The 24541-nt window shown below is 37.3% G+C and overlaps 1 protein-coding gene across 1 annotated transcript in view; it reads left to right on the top strand.

Moving 5' to 3' along the window:
- XK (X-linked Kx blood group antigen, Kell and VPS13A binding protein) overlaps positions 1-22086 on the top strand; it is a 36866-nt gene extending 14780 nt beyond the window's left edge. The window contains exon 3 of the mRNA XM_084790344.1: positions 17880-22086. Within this exon, the coding sequence (XP_084646470.1) occupies positions 17880-18712 (833 nt within the window). The 3' untranslated portion in view covers positions 18713-22086. The remainder of the gene's footprint in view (positions 1-17879) is intronic.
- The last annotated feature ends 2455 nt before the right edge of the window (positions 22087-24541 follow it).

The raw sequence follows: 24541 nt of genomic DNA on the forward strand, positions 1-24541 counted from the left end.
AAACTTTAGTTTCAGGTCCCAATGCCCCACTTCCTTTCCACATGAGCTTCAACAGTCCCAGTTTCCTTGGAGCAGTGACTTCTTAATGTATAGCTTGGAAGGTAAGAATCCCCCATCTTTGATTTCCTATAAATAGCTGCATCTTTCTCCTTCCTTGTTCACATATGCTCAGGCTTCTTTTCCAAAGAGCAGTTAGCTCTGTCTGGTGCCCAGGTGAATGTTGGGTACTGGGGCTACTAACTGTCAACCACCACCCTCTCCTGTCATGGGGTGAGATAGGAAAGTACTCAACAGCTCCCCCTGAAGGACAGCCATTTGTTGTATCTTACTTGGGGCAGGCCATACAGGTTAGGAAAAGGGGACTGAGTTAGGCTTTGTTAACCAAAGTCTTGTTCTACTGGATATTGGCTAACTTTCCAGTATTAAACTGTTCTGTAATTTTTTTTAAAAAAAGTTTTATTTTTATACGTATGAGTGTTTTGGCTACATGTATGTCTGTGCGCCGTGTGTGCCTTTCTCCTGGAGGTGAGAAAGGGGTGTCGTATCCTCTGGGATTAGAGTTACAGCTGGTTGTGATCTGCCACGTGGGTGCTGGGATTTGAACCTGATCCTCTGGAAGAGCTCTTAACCAATGAGTCATCTCTCCAGCCCCTGGTTCTTAAAGTGACCACTTACATGATCTGAAAAGGACTTACATTATGGCATGAGGAGCCTGTGCCTAAGATCCTACTCTCAAGTCACTGAAGGCCCTTTTCACTGGAATTTAAGACACTTGTTGATGTGTTATAGATAAAAAAAAAATAGCCAGAAATAACTGAAACATAAGTCCCTGTAGTTCACTAGTGACTTGTAATAATTTTCACAAGTGAACAATCAGGTGGGAGTGTATAATAAATATAATACAGCTGTACATAATAGTAGAAGTAGTAATAGAAAATGTGATATGTGAAATAAGATATTAAAACTAATATGAAAAGATTATTTTGGCCAAAATAGCTCTAATTTTAATGACTAAGCATATTTCAAAGATGCATATAAGAATTTCTAGGTGTGTATGCTTTAATAAAGCTTTATAGAAAGGTATGATATGCATCCTCATTCAAAAATTACTTTTATACCTAACAAAATTTTAAAAAGGAATATTTGAGTTTTTTTTAAAGCTTACTAAAATAACAACTGATAACCCTGTAATTTTATTGCCTAGTATCTTGAGGGACCCTAGCACCAATGGACCCTAATAATTATAAGTAGGGCTCTAGAAATTTCCTATACAACCTAGAACTTGTAAAGTACAAAACTTCTCTCCCCCAGTATCTGATATTGGTTCCTGGACCCTTGTGGATATGAAGATCAGACTCATGCTTAAGTCCATTAAATAGAGTGGTGTTATATATATTACGTATGTACCCATAGTCCCCTAAGTTTTATCTCAATATTTTTTGTTTGTTTGGTTGGTTTTCTTTGAGACAGGGTTTTTCTGTGTAGCCTTGGCTGTCCTAGACTCACTTTGTAGACCGGGCTAGCCTCGAACTCACAGAGATCAACCTGCCTGTGCTCTCCTAGTGCTGGGATTATAGGCATGCGCCACCGTACCTGGCTTTATCTCAAAGTTTTATTTGAGCAGGACCTCGCTATATTATCTAGATTGATCTCATATTTGGGAGCTCAAGTGATCCTCCTACCTCAGCTTCCTAAGTATCTGGGACAACAAGGCATCCACCACCACACTTGGCTCTTCCCTCTAATTCATGTCTAGGTCACTTATAAACAACACAGTGTAAGTCACATGTAAATAGCTTTTATTCTCAATTTTTCAGGAAAAGATAAGAATTATACTTCTTCAGTACAGATATATTTTTCCAACATTTTTGGTCTGCAGTTTGTTGAATTGTAGATGGAGAGCCTGCACATAAAGAGTCCCAACCATGCTTGCATTAACACCATTTCCCACTGGTGTTAATATAGACAAGGCTAAGCACCTCTTCTGCGTTGACTCTCCCCATGTGACTTGTCAATACTGATATAGCAAACAAAACTGAGTATCACCTCTTATAAGTTGAAAAAATAAATCCTTTGTTTCCAAGGTTTCTTTGGAAATCTTAAAGACAAGGTTAGCCATGAAACATAACATGAATTTTTAAATTTCTTTTACTGTATTTTCCACTTTGACTTTGAAAGACAAAATTAAACAGTTTCTTGAAGGTTTGACCTTGGCTATCTATTAATTAAAGTGAAAATTTTTTAGGGAAATGTAAAAAGGAATACCTTAGCACATTTATAAACGTAGGCTTTGTGCTGCTTCTTTCGTTTTAAAGAGAGTAGTCCTGGGCATAGTCATGTTAGGGGGAAACCCTCGCTGGGAGCAGATATTCAATCTTTGCTGTTTGGCTAGGATGACATAGATACTATGTTAGTCTGAATTCACGTTCTGTCTTCTTGAATTTGTGACTATCACTTCCTATGGCAAAAGAATTTATGGATAATGAGACTGCCTCTGTTTATTATAACGCCCGGGTAAGACCTTAAGGTTATGAAAAAGAGTATAGTGTGAGTAACTGAAGAAGCAAGATGCAGCACTGCTGGCCTTGATGATGAAGGAAAGGAGCAGAAGCCAGAGAATATAGATGCAGAATCTGGAAAAATAAAGGAAGTGGATTCTCCACTAGAGTCCAGGCTGGGAGCATAGTTACTTACTTTCAGAAGTATAAGAAAATAAATGTGTTGTGTTTATCTACCAAATTTATGGTAATTTGTTACAATAGTCATAGAAAAGCAATATAAGTAATGTTTTAGGATCTCATGATAAGAGCAGATTAGTACCCCCATAGCTGTCATTTTCATGGAAAGAAATCAGGTTCTAGATTTGCTTTGATAAAGAAGCCACATATGCCTTTTCACTGTCTTACTAATAAACCCAATAAATTAGCAGCTGTGATTATCTATACAAGCCTTGAATAAGCTTAGGCCATCACCAATTCCTCATTGGAGAGGACAAGAGGCCTGTCCTCTCCCTGAGGTCTTATAGACAGTTAACAGGCAGTTGAGCAAGATGAGAGAAGAATCCAGTAGCCCAGCAATACAACTGTAGAAGGTAGGTAGCTACAGTTACCTTCCACTCTCTGGAAATACTGGCAGTTAACTGTTGCTGGGGACTGAGAAGTCAGTTACTTCAGTAGTTTAAGTACTTGTGAGTTAACCCTGTGGAACCACAAATGACTCTTAATTCTTTGGTGTACACGCACACACACACACACACACACACACACACACACACACACACGGCAAAAATTTTGTGACTATGTTCTTCTTTTATATTCTTTTTCTGTTGGGCTTTTGCAGTTTTCTATAATGCTCAAATTTGTCATTTACCATTTTCCCCCTTTTCCATTGTAGAGCAGCAAATCACTGTACTTTAGGGCAGACACATTATCTTTTTTGTCTTTAAAAAACAAACAAACAAACAAACCTTCCATGCACTTACGAGTTTGAATGCCTAAGTTGTTGCCACTATTTCATGGCCAGTCTGGGAGACATAATTCCAGGTCAGCCTGAGCTACAGTGTGTGACTGTCTCAAATGATGCTAAGCCTTATGTTGAGGTTCCTAGTAGAATTTCAGTCATATTACTTTTAAGTAGCTTCTTGTGGTTCCTGAAGTAAAGAAGAGTAGTGGGTAATTATGAATTTCTGTCCTTTCAGCAGACTTAGTAGGTCTCATAGGCACACCTAATATGTCCCTACACCACTTGCTTCCATTATCCACTTGCATAGTGTGGAAAAAAAATTATTGTATTCATTTACAGACCCAAGGGTATAACCTCTCTGTAGTGTAGGTGTTATGCTTACCAGTCCGTTTTTACTTGGAAATTATCTTCAAAAACACACTGAATATCTGATCTTTACTTTTCTAAGAACCTCAGAAATACTGATCAAAATAGCCTACTATAATATCTTATAGTAACTCAACAGAACAATGATTCATTTTTAACATATATTTAGGATTTTTATAATCTTAAATATTTGTTATGAGTAATTCTAACTCATTTCATCATGAACATGTATATCTTTAGGAAAACATTTCCAAGAAACTTTAAATGTATGCTTGTATTATTATATGTAACATTGGTTGGTAATTCAGAGAAGAGATATTTATATCAAACTCTTTTTTAATTAATTTATTCATATTACATCTCAATTGTTACCCCATCCCTTGTATCCTCCCTTTCCTCCCTCCCTCCTGCTTTCCCCCTACTCCCCTCCCCTATGACTGTTCCTGAGGGGGATTTCCTCCCCCTGTATATGCTCATAGGGTATCAAGTCTCTTCTTGGTAGCCTGCTGTCCTTCCTCTGAGTGCCACCAGGCCTCCCCTCCAGGGGACGTAGTCAAATATGGAGCACCAGAGTTCATGTGAAAGTCAGTCCCCACTCTCCACTCAACTGTGGAGAATGTCCTGTCCATTGGCTAGATCTGGGTAGGGGTTTGAAGTTTACGACCTGTATTGTCCTTGGCTGGTGCCATAGTTTGAGCAGGACCCCTGGGCCCAGATCTGCGCATCATAATGTTCTTCTTGTAGGTTTCTATGACCCTCTGGATCCTTCTATTTCCCAATTCTCCCATGTTTCTCTCACCTAGAGTCCCAATAGAATGTCCTCCCCTCTGTCCCACTTTCCTAGAAAGTGGAGACTTTCATGGGACAAGACCCTTGGGCTAGCGTCCAGTAATATCAAACTCTTAAATCTAATCCTATTTATAAATATTTTTAAAATCAGAAACCTCCCTAGTTAAGATCTAAATAGCTGTCCTCCTGAATGTCATGAAATTATTAGTTGACTTGAAATTTAAATGTATTAACCGATCCACAAATGAATAAAAAGACTAACAGACCAAATTTCTGTTGGCTTTCACCTAATGACTAGATTTTCTGTAAACTATGGTTACAATTATAAAAATGCCCAGATCCTAAAGTCAAATCCTCACCTCATTCTGCCAGTCATAGGAAATCATGTTAATAGCCATGGCTGTGTATGACTATAATCTCAACACTTGGGAGGTGAAGGCAGGAGGACCAAGGAGTTTGACTGTCCATAGGTACATAGTGAGTTTTGAGGCCAACATGAGTATGTAAGACCCTGACTCAACAAAACAAAACAAAACAAACAAACAAAACCAAAACTACCCTCCCCAAAACAAAACAAATATAAACAGAAAGTTGGCGTAAAAACATTAAAAATTTAGTCAGTAGGAGTGTCCTATTGGCACTCTGGATTCATCCACACAAGTCAAGGAGAAACTTTCTGGGTAGGCTTTCACTATGCATAATGTGTACTTGTCAACAAAACCTGTCTTCAATGTGGTTATATAGTCATCTTTTCCTGTGTTGCAAAGTGTTTAAAAGATACTTTTTTAGGAAGGGTAAAATCATGTTACCTGTATATATGTTCTTTATTTATTCACAAGGGAAATGGCAGATATAGCCAGTTCAGTAGAAGAATGTTGGCTAGAAATACTAAAATAATTGTATAATTAGAAATAATTTTTGTTTTATTATATTGTTGCAGGGAAAATATTGAAATTTCAATGTACATTGCATTCTCTGTTTATATCAGTGACATGACAGCATATAGCCCAGAAACGGTAAGCAGTAGGGCCTTAGACAACCATAGGAGATACATTGCCCAAGAATTTGGAGATGGCAGCAAATAACTGCGTATACCACTTCTTCTTTTGGTTTAAGGCAGTATAATTGATAATGACATGTTACAATCTAGTAAAAAAAAATGCTGATTCTTGGATTTTAGAGTTTGGCGAGTGCCATTCTTAATTGGGTTATTTGGTTTGTTGGTGTTTAATTTTTTGGGTTGTTTATATATTTTGGATATTAGTCCTCTGTCATATGTAGGGTTAGTGAAGATCTTTTTCCATTCTGTAGGCTGAAGTTTTGTTCTGTTGACAATGTTCTTTGTCTTACAGAAGCTTTTCAGTTTAATGAGGTCCCATTTATTAATTCTTGACCTTACAGCCTGGGCTGTTGGTGTTCTGTTCGGGAAGTCATCTCCTGTGACAATGAGTTCAAGGCTCTTCCCCACTTTCTCTTCTAACAGGTTTATTGTATCTGGTTTTATGTTGAGGTCTTTGATCTACTTGGACTTGAGTTTCATGCAGGGTTATAAATATGGATCTAATTGCAATTTTCTACATGTAGACATCCATTTGTTGAAGATGCTTTCCTTTTTCCATTCTATAGTTTTGGCTCCTTTGTTACAAATCAAATGTCTGTAGGTGTGTGGGTTTATTTTTGGGTCGTCAATTCAATTCCATTGATCAACCAACGTATTTATGTTCACTTTTTGAGTGTCCTCATTGCTTTCTAAAATAGATGTACTCATTTATAGTATAATTTTAAATACTTAAATGAAAGACTCGATATTTTTCTTGTTATGTTATCTTTTCTTGGATTCATGTTCAAGGGAAGATATTACTGAAATAAAAGTTTGAATCATGACATTCGTAGGCCTTCTAAGTTTATTTGACAACTTCTAAGTTTTGTCCAGGCTATCAGTCTATCTTCATCCAAAAGTTGACAACTTTGATATTATGAAATACAAATGTCAAAAGCTCTGCAACTTCTAGAAATGCCTTAGCCTGAAAAACATTGTTTAACTGCTTCTGAACCCATAAGTTCTGCTTATATTAGTTATATCTGCTTATATTAGTTATAGTAATATAAGTTCTGCTTATATTAGCATCTTTCCAGTTTCTTAACTTGTCCATAAAGTTACTATGAGGAGATGATCTATTGATCTGATTTTGTTTTTTCATCTTAATTTAGGGAAGGGGGATTTTCCAGAGACAGGGTCTCACTTTGTAGTCCAGCGTGGCCCAGAACTCCCAGCAATCCTCCTGCCTCTGATTTCCAGAATCCTGGGATTACAATCTCAAGCTACAATGTTTGTTTTGTTTGCTGGAGGCCTCGCTGATAATAATACACAAATGACTATAATAATCACAGGTACCTTTTTTAGACAAAATATTTGCAATATATCATCAAATAGGATCAGAAAATAACTACCTACCTTTTTGCCTTATTAATAAAATCTTCTCATCACATGTTTGCTTTAGACATATGTTTCTTTTTTCCTTTTTAGGTATTCATTATGTTACAGGAAATTAAGACAGTAAGTTTATGCCATTAGGTCTCTGAGAATTAGTTTCCTTTGGGTTATACTTCCAGACATGGAGCGACTGGTACTATCTACTTCTATGGATATTTTCTGTGTCATATTGTGCATGTAGATCAGGATCCAAATATTAACATAATTAGAGGGAATGATTCTGTGTCTACAGCTATACACGGATGATGGACTAGTACATGAGAAGATTAATATTGTTTCACCTATGATGTTTATTGGTTTAATAATAAATCAATGTTATTAACTTACTCAATAAATAATCATTGGATACCTACAGATAGTTTGGACATTATATTTAAGATGTGATTGCCAACCTATGGCATTACTGGAAAAAGTACATTCCATTATGCCCAGTTTCCCAATTTACACCATAGGCGCATGCCCTTGAATGAGATATTGGGTCCTTGATCCCTTTCTGTCTCTTTGCTTTCTGCCATGAGGAAAGTTGACCCTTTCACCACATTTTCCCAGCTGTGCCACAGACTCCAGAATAAACCTTTTTATTTTTTACAGTTGATTGTTTCAGATGCTTTATTATAACCATACATCAGTGAATAATACAAGATCTTTGCTTTTGTCCACCAATAGGTGTATCAGTTTAACATACCTCTTTTTATCTAAAAATAGAGTTTTGGTACAATGATAAAATAAGAGCTAATTGAAGGCTGTGGCTATTGAAATTTTCAGTTACCAAGTCTTTTTTTTTTTTTTTAACCATAGAAAGCACAGAACAATGCATTTGAAAACGGAGAAAGGTAAAAAGAAATTTGGGCACTGAGATGATTAGTAGAGGTTAGAATGTCTGTCTTGTTAGCAAAGATGGAAAATGCAATAGCTTATTTTAGCTCCAGTAGGTCCAATGGCCATAGCTGATTGTTTATAAAGTTCACTGTCCATGGGACATTGCATTTATGAGGGTTTGCCATGCCTTGATCTAGCTGTAAGTATGCAACTGAATGGAGAACCTCTGCATTGCATTCGGAATGGTTGTGAGACAGCATATTAGAGGGTCCCGTACAGGAGTGTGGGAACTTCCTTCTTCATTTGACTATCAAAGCCAAAGAGTTTTCTTGTCCAGTTCAACTCACTGATGCTGCTTCTCTCTGCCTGAGACAAGACGATAAGGAAGGAGGGAGACAAGTTGGCAGGACAGATAGAGGAGTGTGCCCCTGCCCTACTTCTTTCTGGGCATTGCTTGTATCCTGAGAGCTGATTCCTAGAAACGAGATTAGTGAAGTAAGGCTTATCCATTTTATGGGCATGGGCAGTATAGTTGCAAAAAGGTCTTTGGATATGGATTATTCATATACTAGAAAAACAGGTAGAAATGTGGGCTCAGGGGAAACAAGTGTGATCAACTTGACAAGAGTCAGGGAAAGTTCTCTACTCCCAGTGGGACTCGGGGTAGTTGTAAGGATAACAGACTCTTTCTTGTCTCTTATTGATGAAAGAGACTTAAGAGGAGAAACTGAGAAATAGACCCAGTTATGTTTATTTAGGTAGGAAAGCCTACTGGTTGAGACCAAACTCTTAGAACAAGACTGGTGAAGTTTCAAGCACTGTTCACTGAGTTGAGCAGTATGAGGGAGGTTATAGCAGTGGTAGAATTAAGTGATTACCGCCTGTAAAATTCTTACAATATAAGTCTTTGGCATGAAATAAGTACAATATTTTTGAGCACAAAAAGACTAGGAGGAGGCAGTCTTATGGAAGTCCTTAGGCAAGAAATTGAAGTGTGTCTGGCGAGGAAAAGAGCAAAATGATGCAGGATCTCCAGGGAATGTACAGTGTACAGCTATGCTGACATCATGTGGGTTGTAACTGATGGGCCAAAATATTTGTTCTGGCAGTCTGACAACTCAATAAAATAAAAGTTTGTATTTCCGGAAAAAAAAAACACTCTTCAATTTCTGAGTAAACATCTGTTAAAGTAATTTATATTCAAGACCAAAAAAATGGTAAAAAGTAATATCTTTATCACTAAGACTTGAATATTTTGACTGGCTAGGATATCTACTGGTATAGCTGTAAAACAAGTTTTGCTGCAGTAATTTTTTTGGGGGGGGCTTGTTTATTTGTTTGTTTTGAGACAGGGTTTCTCTGTGTAGCCTTGATTGTCCAGGACGCACTTTGTAGACCAGGCTGGCCTCGAACTCACAGCGATCCACCTGCCTCTGCCTCCCGAGTGCTGGGATTAAAGGTGTATGCCACCACCACTCGGCTTTGCTGCAATAATGTAATGTGACCTTGCTACTGTGTTTATTTTCTATTTGGCATGTGCCAGGATAGAGGCCTCAGAAAATGCCTCTGCAGCAGCTTTATAATGGCAATGGGAATAGTTTTTTTTTTTTGTCTTTAAATTTTCAATTTAGTAAATGTTTAGTGTTTTGCATACATATGAGAGTTATCATGCAGTATTTGTCTTTCGGAGTCTGCATTACTTTGTTTAACACAACGATGACCAGTCCCATCCCCTTTTCTGCAAATGCTATGGTTTTATTCTTCTTTGTGCATTTTAGTGCCTGTGATAGTTTTGTTTTGTAATGACAGATGAATTTGATTTCATTTTCACATATAGTTGCTATTGTGATCTCTCTCCCCACTCCTCTGTGAAGTGACTTTAGTCTTTTATACCATTTTAAGGCCCAAATTTGGGTCCCAGCACCCACATAGCAACTCACAACCATTTATAACTCCAGGGAAGGAGATCCAATGTCCTCTTCCGGCCTCTGCGGCACCAGGCATTCATACACACACACACACACACACACACACACACACACACACACACACACAGAGAGAGAGAGAGAGAGAGAGAGAGAGAGAGAGAGCTACAGTTAATTAAGGCATACTGAGCTAGAAATATTCTTCCCCAGAGGTGAGCATACCAATTGGTATCCAATACCAAATGGTCAGCTCTGAAAACATACATACAAGTAGCACTATGGGGATGTGCACGCAGGTGTGTGCACACGCGTGTGCATGTGTGTGTGCAAATACTACATTATACGTACTCCATGCATACATACACGCACATACATATATACACATGTAATAAATATTAATGAAAAAAGAGGCCATGAATTTGAAAGAGAGTAATGAAGGGTATATGGGAATGTTTGGAGGGAGAGAAGGGAAGGGGGAAATGATGTAATCACTATACAATCTCAGAAATAAAGGAAATAATATTTCTAAATTGGGTTGTATTTATCCTTCTGGTCCTGTTCATACAGTGTTTTCCTGTGGGTCACTATCTGTGAGCCTGAAATACTATCTCTTTTACAACAAATCTGCTGGTAATGCAGTCCCTCTCCTTGTTTTGTTTTTCTTCTTCTCATAAGGTAACATTCTCTTCATCTTTGGACATGAATGTCTAGGTGAGAAGTGATTTGCTTGTCACTTTGACTTTATCATTCTTTTCTGTTCTCATTTTTATTTTCATTATTTCTGTTGAGATGGGCCATGTTTTATTTTATTTCTGACTGCTTTTCTCTTTAGATTTCTTGTTCAACCATTTTAACATAATATGCATATTTTTGTGTTTATTCTATTATATTTCCTGAGCCTGATTTGGTATTTTAGCAAGTTAGGAAATTTTTAGCTTTTATTGATTCAAATATTACCCTTCTCTCTCCTTTTTCTCTTTTCACTTCCTACCCCTCTCTCTTTCCTGTCCTTTCTCCTTTATTTTACATGGTCATTGATTTTTTTTTTTTCATTTGAAAACTTACCTCTAACTTTCCTTCTAATTACCATAAATTGTATATAAAATATATATATATATAATCTGCCTATTGGTTACTTTTATTACATTTATTTTTATGTAGATTGCATATGTGTGCCATAGTGCATGTGTGGAAGTCGGAAGAGAACTTGGATGACTCACTTCTGTCCTCCCACCACACAGGCTCCAGGGATCTAGTTGGCAGCAAGGGCCTGTATCCACTAAGTCGCATTGCCAGCCCATGATTCCTTAAGTTTAAGTATATTCTTCAGTTCTAAAATTTCCATTTGAGTTTATAAAATAGCCTCTAGCATCTGATAAAATCACATTTTACCATATAAGTTCACAGACATATTATAGTTTTATGTTGTATTATATAATTCTAAATGTACATCTCTTCTAGGTTTGTGTTTTATCCATGATACTTGGATATAGGTACTTTTCGACTTTGTTATTGACAGGTCATGTTAGATTTAACTTACTCTAGATATGTATATACAGAAGTAGAGATAGTTTGAAGCTCTGGATAAGTTATTTTACTTTGTTCAGGTCAAGGCCTTGAACTATAGCAAACCTGGGTAAATCAAAACCTCAGTCAATTAAAATCTGTTCTTCAGTTTTTATGAGGGCTCAGTGCATTTTTCAGTCATATTTGCTCCTAATGTCCTTTATGCTGCTGCCAGAAGCCTTGTGATATCTACCAGGGCCATTTCGAGGCAGAATGTCAATATTTACTCACACACTCAACAGGTTTGAGAGACTGCTAAAAGTTTTGTTCCAAGTTTTAATCTCTTATTGTCCACTTTCATTTGAGTAAATATTTTGTGGGGAAAAAAAGCAGCTTCAAATTTTTCCTTAGGGATCTTTCTTCTTTCTAATATCTTAAACCCCAGAAGTATTCATTGCTTTGATCAGTTTCTGATGCATTTGAACACATGACCAATTAGTTGTACTTGGCAGGAATATTGGAGTAAAACATTTATCTGCTTTTTGCTGTCATGAAAATCCCTTCTTGTTTTTGGTTTTATTCCCCTTTCATTTATATAAGTACTAACTGACAGGTATGTATAAATATCACGTTTTATTCTCTAGTTTATCAGTCTATACAGATCTGACAAGATAAAAATTTATGAATTTGATCCATAGTTCAGAAAAAAAAACAACCAAAGAAAATATACAAATGTCTAGTTAGCACATAAAAATACCCTTAAGATATCAGGGAATGAAAATAAAAATCTCAAGAAAACCTTCACATTCTCTAGAATGGTTAAAATCAAAATTTAGTTAATAAACAATGTTAGTGAAAATATAAAGAAATTGGAATCTTTATACTCTGTTGTGATATAAAATACTGTAACTGCTTTGGAAAATGGGCTGGCAGTTTTGAAAAAAAAAACATATAAAATTACTATACCATCCAATAACTCTCCTCCTATCCAGTCAGAGGGGGAGATGTGTATATGGAAAGAGTTTTACATAATTATTTAAAGCAGCACTATTTACAGTAGCTTTAGATTGGAAACAACTCAGATGTTTCTCGGCCATAGAAAGGAATGAAGAGTTGATACATGCTATTACGTGGATGAACTTTAAAACCATTAACTAAGCAAAAAAAAAAAAGTCGTTCAGTGTCAGCATATTATATTATTCCATTAATATGAAATTCCAGAATAAAGAAATATATAAAACAGAAAATAGATTGATTGTTGCTTAAAGCTGGCAGAGCATTGGTCCATGATAGGAGGACTAAAGAATAATTTGCAATACAACCATGAGGAATGTTGGCAAAAGTTTGAACAAGATGATGATGATGATGATGATGATGATGATGATGATGATGATGATGATCTCCCCTCTTGTTTTCAACCATGGCTTCCTCAGTTTGCTCAGGGCTTCAGGGTCAGTCTGGGGATTAAATTAGAATAACACTGGACTCTAAATAAGTATTCAAAGCTAACACCAAAATGCAGGTAGTGGACTCCAGCAAGAACAGTAATCAGTTACCTGGCCAGGAAACCACAACACTACCAAGATATTTCAGTCTTGTTTTAGCCCTTGACTGGGCTCCATATCCTGAAGCAACACTTACTTGGCTTCTTTAATTACTCTCAAGGTCAGAAGAGACTACCTTGCTCCCAAATATTCCTATGTAATAGGCTTCTCATTTACTTCAAATAGCATCTTTAGATTATTGGGCTTAAACCTCAAATATCTTTTCCAATTTGAATTCGAATTCTCTGGAAATGTTGCAGAAAGGTACAACTTTTTAACTTAGGGAAATACATGGAGGCAGTTGGATTCACATAAGAAATCCATAACCCCATAAATAACCATATGGTAAAGGGAGTTGAGAGTTCTTATTGTTTTCTCCAACTATTTCCTTGGGAATGTTGACGCTCAAGGATACCATCAGCAGTGAAAAGAGATTATTTGTATTACGTGCAATTAGTTATTCATTTATTATGCTCACATAGATTTGTTGCCTTTTTGTACCAGCCACTGCTCTAGGTGTTAGTGATAAAAGTCTGTATGAAAGAGTAGCTACCTTGATGCAATTGCATTTTAATAGCAAAGAAAGTAACTTACACAAGTCAGGTAGTTGAGATAAAGGCTGTGAATGCTCAATAAATAGTTATTTGAGCTTGGGAAAGTCTTAGAAGCATTTAGCACACCTAGACATGTGTAGTTGAATGATGGCTGAAGAAGGCATCACTGAGAAGATGATAGCAAGAATAAATGAGGAAAGCCAGGCATGGTGGCATATTCCTGTAATGCCAGCATTAGGGAAGTAGAGATAGTAGAACCAGAAATTTGGTGTTATCCATGACTATATAACCTGTTCAAAACCAGCTGGGACTACATGAGACACTACATCCTCCCCTCAAAAAAAAAGGATAAATAAGGTTTAGTTAGGCAGATAGAAGAGGTAGAAGATGGCGAGTGGTATAGAAATATAGGAGCACATGGCAAAAGCCATATGATACATATGATAGAATGAGAAAAGGAGATAAAAATCTGAGAACCAGACATCTTTTTTTATTTTGTTAATTTATTCAGATTACAACTCAATTGTTATCCCATCACTTGTACCCTCCTGTTCCTCCCTCCCTCCCGCTTTCACCCTATTCCCCTTCCCTAGGTCTAAGACTGAGGGGGACCTCCTCCCCCTCTATGTGGTCATAGGCTATCAAGTCTCATCTTGGTAGCCTGCTTATTCTTTCTTTGAGTGCCACCAGGCCTCCCCACCAAGGGGTGGCGGTCAAATATGGGGCACCAGAGTTCATGTCAGAGTCAGTCCCTGCTCTTCACATAACTGTGGAGAATGTCCTGTCCATTGGGTAGATCAGAGTAGGGGTTCGATGTTTACTATTGTATTGTCCTTGGTTAGTGCAATAGTTTGAGCAGACCCTCCTGGGCCCTGATCTACCCATCACAATGTTCTTCTTGTAGGTTTCTAGGACCCTCTATGTCCTTCTATTTCCCCATCTCCTTTATTTGTCTTACCTAAAGTCCCCTGGGATGTCCTCACATCTGTCCCAATCTCCTGAACCAGACATCTTAAAACTTGAATGTTCCTATAAGTCACTTGGAAAATGCCGTGAAAACAAATTGTAGCTCAGCGTCAAGAGCTGGGATCCTTCTAGCAAAGCCCTTATGCCAAAGCTGTTGGCTCATAGCTATTCTGAATAGTAAGAACTGAGCTCTCTATCTGGGTATAATAAAGGGGGAAGGTAGAAGAGTCCCAGCTAATGCAGATATATGAATAGGATGATGTATGTGGTGAGATGTAAGAGACTGTTAGGGAAATAAAAGTTTTTCTTTGTGTGTTTTGAAGGAGTATTTTGTTTTTTGAGTCACCTACAGGGTATCTAGCAAGAGAAATAAAACAGGCATAGGAGGGAAAAAAATGAGACTGTTCCCTGAGTGAAAAGAAAATAGATGTGCTCAATATGGCATACCATGAAAGTGAGAAGGTAATCAATAGAAAACACTGTGGCTGATGTTAATAGGCGGAATTGGAAGAAGATGATACTAAACACCAAAAGATACATCTTGAAGGAATTCAAAACTGGTTCAGACAGCAAGGAGTGGAGGGTTAAGAAGTGAGTGTTTTGGTTAGAAACCACTTAGGGGGATTGCCTGAAGTGTCCAAGGGTATATATAGTAGCAGGTAAAAGAAAAACAGTGTAAAAAGGTGTAGAGGAATTTTAATCCAGCAACAAGGCTACTCTGGCTGGAATACAGACATGCCCTTAGTACACACCTTTAATCACAAACAGTGAAGGTAAAGTTAGTTTGTAAAAGGAAGCAGCCATGTTTGAAAGCGATGTCTAATTGAGAGGCAGAGAAAGTAATGAATCAGAGAAAGATCTGACAGAATAGGAGATGCCCAACTTTCATGAGAGCAGAGGGGAAGGAGAGGACTTAAAAGGGAGCAGCTCAGAGGGAGGGGGAGAGGGAGAGAGGAGGCAGTTTTACTGGGACAGTTATACCAAGACAGGTTCCAGAGAGAAAGAAGGAACATGTTAGACAGACATAGGTGAAGACACAATGAGCCAGACAATGAGAAGAAGCTAGCCAATTAGGACAGATTACTAGAGATAGTTTGAGGCCAAGCAGAGCTATTCAGTCAGAATATGAGAGAAGCCAGATTGAATCAGTCAGCTGGGAGAGCAGTTGAAGCCAGAACAGTGGAGTTCAACCAGCCGGTCAGAGCTCAGAAAGAAATAGAAAGGGTGAGCTTATTCAGCAGTAAATTTCAGAGGCTGAAAGCATTCTATCTAGGCCTAGGTTAGATTGTACAGAGAGTAAAAGCTTCCAGGCCTAGGCCTAGGTCTAGGATAGCAGACAGAGGCATCAAACCTCCAAGATGACAATTGAATCAGGCGAATAAAAGTTACTTTTACAAAAGGGGTGACCTCCTTTCATCTGCTTATCTCTGTTCCCATTTCTCTTCATTTTCCTTTCCCTCTGTTCTCCACTTCTATTCCTTATTATTACAGAAATCTCCCAAAACATTTTTCTGTTTTTTTGAACGAAGGATACTTTTTAGGTACAACTGACACACACATTAGGAAGGTTGAGAGCCACTGCCTGAGGGCATTACCATTCTTGCTCCAATTTTTATATTTTACAATAAGCATCTGCCATTTATAGTTGTATTGTTGAAGCATCTGATTTAAAGATAATTTCTTTGCATTTTCAAAGTTCTGTGCTTGATTACTTAGGACCAAGTGGGTAATAATTGTATAATTCTCTTGACCTAGAAAAGGATATTATTTGGAAATAATTGACCTTACAAGAAAACAAATTAGTTGATTCTACAAATTATTAGGACTCTTGTATTGTTTAATGCACTATATTTTCAAGTCAAAATATCATAAATATAACATTACAAATATATGTGTATGATCGTATAATTTCTATTTTCACTATGCATGACTAGTATTTTTGCATATAAAGTATTTTTGTAGTGGAAAAATATAGTACTGAAAGAAAAGGCTTCAATACTAGGTCCTTAGGATGTGAGCATCTATAATTACACATATAAACACTACCGCACAAATATTCTGCATTGCAGCATTCACTGAATTATCCTCTCAAGAAAAAGAACTCAGTCCAGCTACTTCCTAGTCTGCTCTGGTGTTTGTAGCTTTTAGATGTCATTAGTAGATGCCAGCCTCCCTTGGACAAATTTAAAACCAAGGCAGATGAGTCTTTAGGTTCATCAAGTATATGCTTTTCCACTCCACTTGAGTGGAAAGACGTACTCATTTGTCATTTTAAATTATTTTTGTGTGTATCATGATGCATATATGTAGGCCAGAGGACAACTTGGCCAAAGTTGGTTCACTCCTAGTATGTGGGTCCCAAACTCAGGTTGTCAGACTTTAGTGGTACACGTCGTTACCTACTGAGGACTCTTGCCACCTTCCTTTATGTATCATTTAGAAATAGATAGTTTTAGAACATGTATGGACATACGTGGATGTGCATTTTAAGAGGCAGGCATGGATAAAGCTACTGTACTTAAGGTGGTATAATATTGGCAAAACCGACTAATAGATCAGTTGAAGAAAATATATTATTCAGAAATAGATCCATTTAGAGTCAGCATTATTTGATCTTCAACAAAAGAGCAAAGACTACACAATTGGAAAAGAATGTTTGCAACAACTGGTACATATCCCCCTATGGAATAACTGCAACATGTGACTAAACACAAAGCTTTCACTCATTATAAAGATGAACTCAAAGTAGATAAGAAACCTAAATGTATAGTACAAAATAGTATGAATGCTGTATGGGAGAATCTCAAGGGTTTAAGATTTGGTGATGGCTTTGTATGTGTAACATCACAAAAAAAAGAAAAAGGAAAAACTGAAGAAATGCTAGACACAGTCTTGGTTCTGCAGAACCTGATAGACCAACCGACAAGACAAAACAAACAATGTGAAGGACTCATCTATTCCCGTTGACCAAGACTGGCATCAGGAACGAGTTTCAGTCTGAGTTACCTCTGAAGCAGACCCTGAGAGGATTAGAGGCCATGCATTTGAAAGGACTGGAACCAAAGGGGATGAGATGGGTCATTATAAGACAAAAATCACAGTAGGCGACTAGAAGTTAAAGCCTCGGAGTAAACACTGGAACACATCTCTCAGACCTATTCTGCATAACAAATGAGGAAACTAGCTCTTACAGTTGCTAGAATTGGGTTATCAAATGGTTCACCCATGGCTCTTCATTCCCTGATGCTTCAGCCTGCCAGGAATGTGTGCATAGCAGCCTTCTGTAATTCTGGAAAAAGTCTTCAAGTAGTCTCAGATACCACCAGGTGGAAGTTAGCCTGCACAGGTAATACTGAGGAGTCCAAGGCCTGTGGGAGGGAGATGACAGAGCATTGGCCAAAGGATTCCTGGTGGAGGTTGAGATTTGACAGTGCTCTTTCTCTTCTCTCTTCAGGCGTCATCATGACCTTGTCCCTGTTGTCCATTGTGTATGGAGCCTTACGTTGCAACATCTTAGCCATCAAAATCAAGTATGATGAGTATGAGGTCAAAGTCAAGCCCCTGGCCTATATCTGTATCTTCCTCTGGAGAAGCTTTGAGATCGCCACACGGGTCATCGTCCTGGTCCTCTTTACCTCTGTCCTGAAGATCTGGGTGTTGGTAATCATACTTGTCAACTTCTTCAGCTTCTTCTTCTACCCCTGGATCCTTTTTTGGTGCAGCGGCTCCCCATTCCCTGAGAACATAGAGAAGGCCCTAAGTAGGGTGGGTACCACCATCGTGCTCTGTTTCCTCACTTTCCTCTATGCTGGCATCAACATGTTCTGCTGGTCAGCTGTACAGCTGGAAATTGACAATCCTGACCTCATCAGCAAGTCTCAGAATTGGTACCGGCTGCTGATCTACTACATGGTGCGATTCATCGAGAATGCTGTCCTCCTGCTCCTGTGGTATTTTTTCAAAACTGACATATACATGTATGTGTGTGCGCCTCTGTTGATTGTGCAGCTGCTCATTGCATACTGCACCGGCATTCTTTTCATGCTTGTGTTCTATCAGTTCTTCCATCCTTGCAAAAAGCTCTTCTCTTCCAGCGTTTCTGAAAGCTTTATGTCATGTCTCAGGTGTGTCTGCTTGTCCTGCTTAAGGGGAAAGCCCACCAAGACAGTAACAAAGACAGATACAGACTTTAAGTCAAGCACAGAGCAAGATGCAACACCTTCTACCAGTAAAATGAGTCCTGAGCCCACTGAGATGTGGAGTGCTGTTGACCTGTGCTCTGCTTAATGGAACCTGAGGCTTCTTACAAGGCGGGGATATTGTGTTCTGGGTTAATAACTATTCTTCATGCAAGTAATGAGCCCTGCACAGGGATAAGGCTGGAAGTTATCTGTCAACTCCCTGTGCGCTGCTGCTGTTTATAAAGCTCTTGGTTTCGAAGCAGCTTTGGGAGCACTTAGTGAAATCTTCTGGCCTTGCTGGTCATTTCATTGATTGACACAATACCCCTGAAATTCCAGTTGAGCTGGTCATCCTCATCAAGTATAATGAAGAAAAATGCTTGTTTTCTAGTTTCCTAGACTGTTGTCTCAGTAGCCCGATGCTTTACGACTACTGAATATAGCTTTATACAGAAGTCACCATGAAAGCCAGAATAGGCTACTAGGGATTTTACAGCCTCATTTCAGTCATATCTTTCAGGGAGAGCTGTTTAAGTCTGTTTTATTAGTTTGTTCCATTTTTCACCTCATTAAGACTTTTTGTACATAACCAACTGTAGTCTCTGGCATGTAATCTGCAATTGGTTTCAAAGGCCTGGATTTGGGGACTTTATTCCCTAGGATCTATTGGTACAGTTATTTAAGAAAGCTATGTTTCATTCTACATGTTGAAGACATTAGGGGCCAGGATGGACTGGGATAATTGTTTGAACATCAAAATGATGGAAGCTTATACAAATAACAGTATCCTATAGTTCTGGGAAAATTCTCATAGAATATTCTCAGACCAATATTTTAAGAAAGAATTAATATTCTTCATTTCTATCCCCTGCTTCCTTGCCTGTCAGGAAAGTTTTCAGCAAGACTCACATCAGTTTATGTACTGTTGTTTCTAGAAAGCCCTAGAGAAAGCTCTTCGCCAATGCAAGTGTATAGGATGCTTTAGTTTTCGTTTTTGTAAGAAAAATAAGTGGTTTCCTCATTACCACCCCCTCGTTAGGAAGTTTGACTTCTGAAAACTTTTAAGTTACAGAAAATAATGAAATGATCAGAAGGTTTTGTTCTTCATGAAATATATTTTGATTTGACATAATTATAAATTAACTTTCATAAGATCTTCAGTGTTGTCCTCAACACCATTTCATCTTCTGTATAATTTCTCTTTAATCTGGAACTATTTATTTTCATTTAAAGGGGCTAAGTAGAATTTTGTCAATAGTCTGACAAAAATGCCTATATCAATGCTATTATTTCTACAACTAAAATTTGGATAATGAAATGTCTAGAAGCAGGTGACCAACCATAAACTTCATACCAATTTAAAATGAGAATTGTAATAAAATTTAAGAAAATTTCAAAGGTACCTCTATTTGTGATTCTAAAGTGTAAAATAGACATCTACTTTTCTGACTACATAAATTCGTAAAACACGTTTATCTCACCATCATATGTCTAATAATTGCTTTTTAACTCTTTTTGGTATCAAATTGATGAGTAATTTCATAAACTGATAAAAATTCAATTTGGTAAATAAATTTTACTATACTAGAAGATTCTTAAAATCATAAATATTCTTTGACATATCATTCACACTGTTAAAATTTATACTATTTTGTATGCATAGACATCAGTAAGGTCCTAAACTACAGAACGACCTTTTTATTTTCATGAGGTCTTTTTCTTCATTTATAATTCTCCTGGTTTGTCAGTATTTGTGGTTTAATTCTATGAGAATGTGCAGGCAGTACATCCCTTTTGACTATTTTTAACATATAGAAATGAAGCTGAAGGTTGTCTCTGTTCTCTGTTGACCCACACACCACTTTTCCTGTTTTTAATAGACCTAGACATAGCTAGCAGACATCATCAAAATTATACTCTATATTATAGACATTTCTTTGTACTTTTCATGTTCAGAGGTACAAAACTATAATACAGGGAAAATGTCTTTGAAAATATATAACAACAACAGGTAAAAGAAAGTTCAGATGTTAAAGTACTCCTGTTTTGGTTATTTCATAATTTAAGAAGTTCAAAATGATTAAAAGAGTAGGAAGACCATTCCTAAGCCATCCCAAAATGTTCTTCTCTGTCAAATCATTTCATTATGTTTACAGAAGCAGATGCTTTCAGTTTTTAATGTGAAGTACATCCTTTTCTTGAAGTTTTGCAGGGCCTTGGGAGTGAGACTAGAGTCAGCTACCTGTCACTTCCTAAGCAGGCTCAGAAGTAGACAAGGGTGAAGACCCTTGTATTTTTCCATCCTTGGTTTGGAAACATGACTCAAAAATATTTTTAAGTTCTTAATTTTCAAATATATTGTAAGCCATTTTACTTTAGACAGTTGATAAGCATCTTGAATGACCTCAAACCAAATTAGCAGTGATAAACTGTTAGACACTGAGGGGCAGTTCATGCTTTAAAAAGACATTTTATTTTTATTTTTATTTTATTTTAGCAAATTAGATCTAAATTCACTGTCTTGGTATATAGGCATTCAATCTGTGCAGTTCCACAAGCTTAATTATTCTATGCCTCAGTTTCCTAACTCACCAAGTTAACATGATACACTTGTCCAACTTACCTCACAAACCTGTTGGAAAGATTTCATTAAGTAATAGGTACAAAAATATTTTGAAAATATTTTCAAAGTGCAAGAGTTATTATATTATTCAAGTCCATAAACAGGTTATTGTTTGTGGTTGTGTTTTGTTATTTTACTGTCTGAAATGAAATAAATAGTTCCATCCACATGAGTGTCTTGAGTGAACATATAGGTCTTTGGTCTTCTCTGCAGTTGCCCTCTCTTACTATCAGGTGATTACAAAATTTAGTACTCAGGACATGTGAGATGGCTCAGCAGGGAAAGGTGCTTGCCACCAATCTCAACAACCCAAGTTCCATCCTTGGGACCTACACGGTAGAAGGAGAGAAATAGTTTCCACAAGCACACCATGGTGCGTGTACACACACACACACACACACACACACACACACACACACACACACACACACACACACTACATATTTTAAAAATAGCCTCCAAGCCCCTGAGTACTTGGTTGGAAAAAAAGACATAGTGAATCTAAAAAAATGCTTCTGATGGCAGGTAAGTTTATTGTCTTGATATTATCTTTCATAAGGAATGTAGCAGCATCTTTTGATGATTGTACATTACAACTTAAATGGATGATTTGAAGCATTAATTAAATGTGAATGTAATCTGTTCAATATTATAAATGGGAAAATAAGCATTAGCATTGATTGTCTTGACAACAAGCATTTTCTTGGTATTTATCTTATAGCATTAGTATGGTTGTATGCGCCAGTACATCTCAGCCAGTGGATTGTGGATATGAACTTTTGTGGACTGTTTCTCTTGAGTAATTGACTCAAATGTTGTTCATGTTTCTTCATATAATAAATTAATTTTTTTTCAAATTTCTCTTGCATTTTATTTCTTCTATAGTCCTTAAATGACATCTTTTTTTAAACTTATGTCTAATTAAAAGACAAATTTAATAGTGGTTTGTTATGATTATATTTTAATGTAAAATGGAAATTCATTCAATAGGATGAGAAATTGAAGAATGCTAAGATTCAGCCGTATAGTACAACATTTGTCCGTGAAAACACCGCTTTCTTGTACGAATTTGCTCAATGTATTGAAGCTGTGCTGCTGGGTATTGCTACTAAAGTTCTGCTGACTTATCTCAGTTGCATATGGCACAGAGATACATACAACTATTAGATAAACATGAGTTATGATAATTGATAAATATAAAATACAAGTAGGATGACATGACGTTGGTTTTGTTTGAACATAAGCATATAAATAAAATGAGTTAGGAAACATGTCACTCATTGAAAGGGGCCATTGAAGAACATGAGTTAGATATGGTTTGTTTTAATACTTCCTTTGTTTTTGATGGCGTCCTTTCAGTATGCAAAGGTGTAGCCATAGCATATCTTTCTATTAAAATAGATTTATTGAAGTATAATTGCTGCATAAAAGCACACACATTGAATGTGTACAGTTTAGAGTTCAGACATTTACAAACACCACTTGCTTGTGGTGATACTATCGCCACAAGCAAGGTGCCACACCTCAAAAGGTTTCACTGTGTTTCATTTTTATTGCTCTTTTTTGGAAGAGCGCAACACAAACAATACTCTATTAAAGTTCATAATACTCTTTTAGCAACATTTACGCACTAGGTCTGTCATGTAGCAGATCTCTAGAACCTATAACTGTATAAAGTTGAACTTTCATATGGATCTAGTAACAATGGTTTGCTCCATAGTCATTGGCAACCGCTGCTATCTGTCTGTGTCTGTGAGTCTAATGATTTTAGATACCTCATTTAAGTACAGCCACAAAGTATTTGTTCTATGTCTGAATTATTTTGATTAATATAATGTCTTCCAGATTTTTGTGTTGACAGAAGTATTAGCTTCCTTCTTTTGAAAGTTATTTATCTGGAAGAATATTCTATTTGTATATACTATGTTTTCTTTATTCTTTTCCTATTGTGACTTGGGAATGCTATTATAATGAGCATTGAAGTGCAGTTGTCACCTAAGCATCTCAATTTTATTTATTTAGTCCATATTACCAGAAAGATCATATGGTAGTTCTTTTTTTTTTTTTTAACTTTAGGGGCTATGTTGACTGACCTCCAAGCCAAGAAGCTGCCATCTTAAGGCATTCAACTGTGCCCCTTGCATAAGATCTTCCCAGCTGGGCTTATTGACAGTTGATACCCCCACCCCCAGACCAACTGCTCCTTACCAACTGCTTCTTATCAACTGGCAACTGCTTGTGTCCTGGGCAGGGGAGGAGTAGCTTGTATGTGTATATATCTACAGGGTTCTTTATATGCAGCCAAGGGGAAGCCCTCATCCATGCTGGTAATGCCTTCCAGGTGCAGTAGGCTGAGGGAGTAGTGCCTACTACACCCCTCTCAATAACCCCCCACCTATGCTTTGTAGGGAACCAATACAAAACAAACTCAATGGGATTTTTGTAGACTTTGTCTTATATTGCTTTGTTTGTGCACTTCATTTTTGTCTTACTGGTCTTTTGCTTGTGTATTATGGCTTCCAATTTTGTGTTTTTTATAGGTTCTCTCTCTCTCTCTCTCTCTCTCTCTCTCTCTCTCTCTCTCTCTCTCTCTGTGTGTGTGTGTGTGTGTGTATCTTGTATTTTTAATTGTTTTTTGTTTGTTTTTCTAAAGAGAGAGAAAAAGGAGGATCTGTGAGAGAGTTGGGCAAGGGGGATTTATTTTCTTTTTTTTCCTTTTACTTCTTTTTTTTTTTCTAAGACAGGGTTTCTATGTGTGTAGCCCTGGATGTCCTAGACTCACTCTGTAGACCAGGCTGGCCTGAAACTCACAGAGATCTGACCTGTCTCAGCCTCCCGAGTGCTGGGATTACAGAAGTGTGCCACCACCGCCCAACTAGGGTAATGAGGTGAAGGGAGTAGATATTATAGCTATTCTTCTATGACCATATTTCTTCGTGTCCTTATCATAGAAGGTGGTGTTTTTTATAAGTAACAAAAGATATACAGGCTGCTGGGTATGGTGGCATATGTCTTTAATCTCAGCATTCAGGAGGCAGAGGCAGGCTCTGGGCTACATAGTGAGTTCCGGGCTACCCAAGGATGCATAGTGGGACAAAATATTATGCATCCTTACGAGGAGGTATGTGATATTTTAATATCTGTACTCATTGTGTAATGTTCAGATCAGAAGTAACCAGTTTTATCTCCTCAAACATTTGTCATTTTCTTATGATGAGAGCATTCATAATCTATTTTTCCCTAGATATTTCATAAAACATAGTACAGTGTCACCATCTATAGTTACCCACTGGTGCAATAGAACACCAGAAA

Source organism: Acomys minous (genome assembly GCF_964271855.1).
Source record: "Acomys minous genome assembly, chromosome: 7".
Taxonomy (NCBI): domain Eukaryota; kingdom Metazoa; phylum Chordata; class Mammalia; order Rodentia; family Muridae; genus Acomys; species Acomys minous.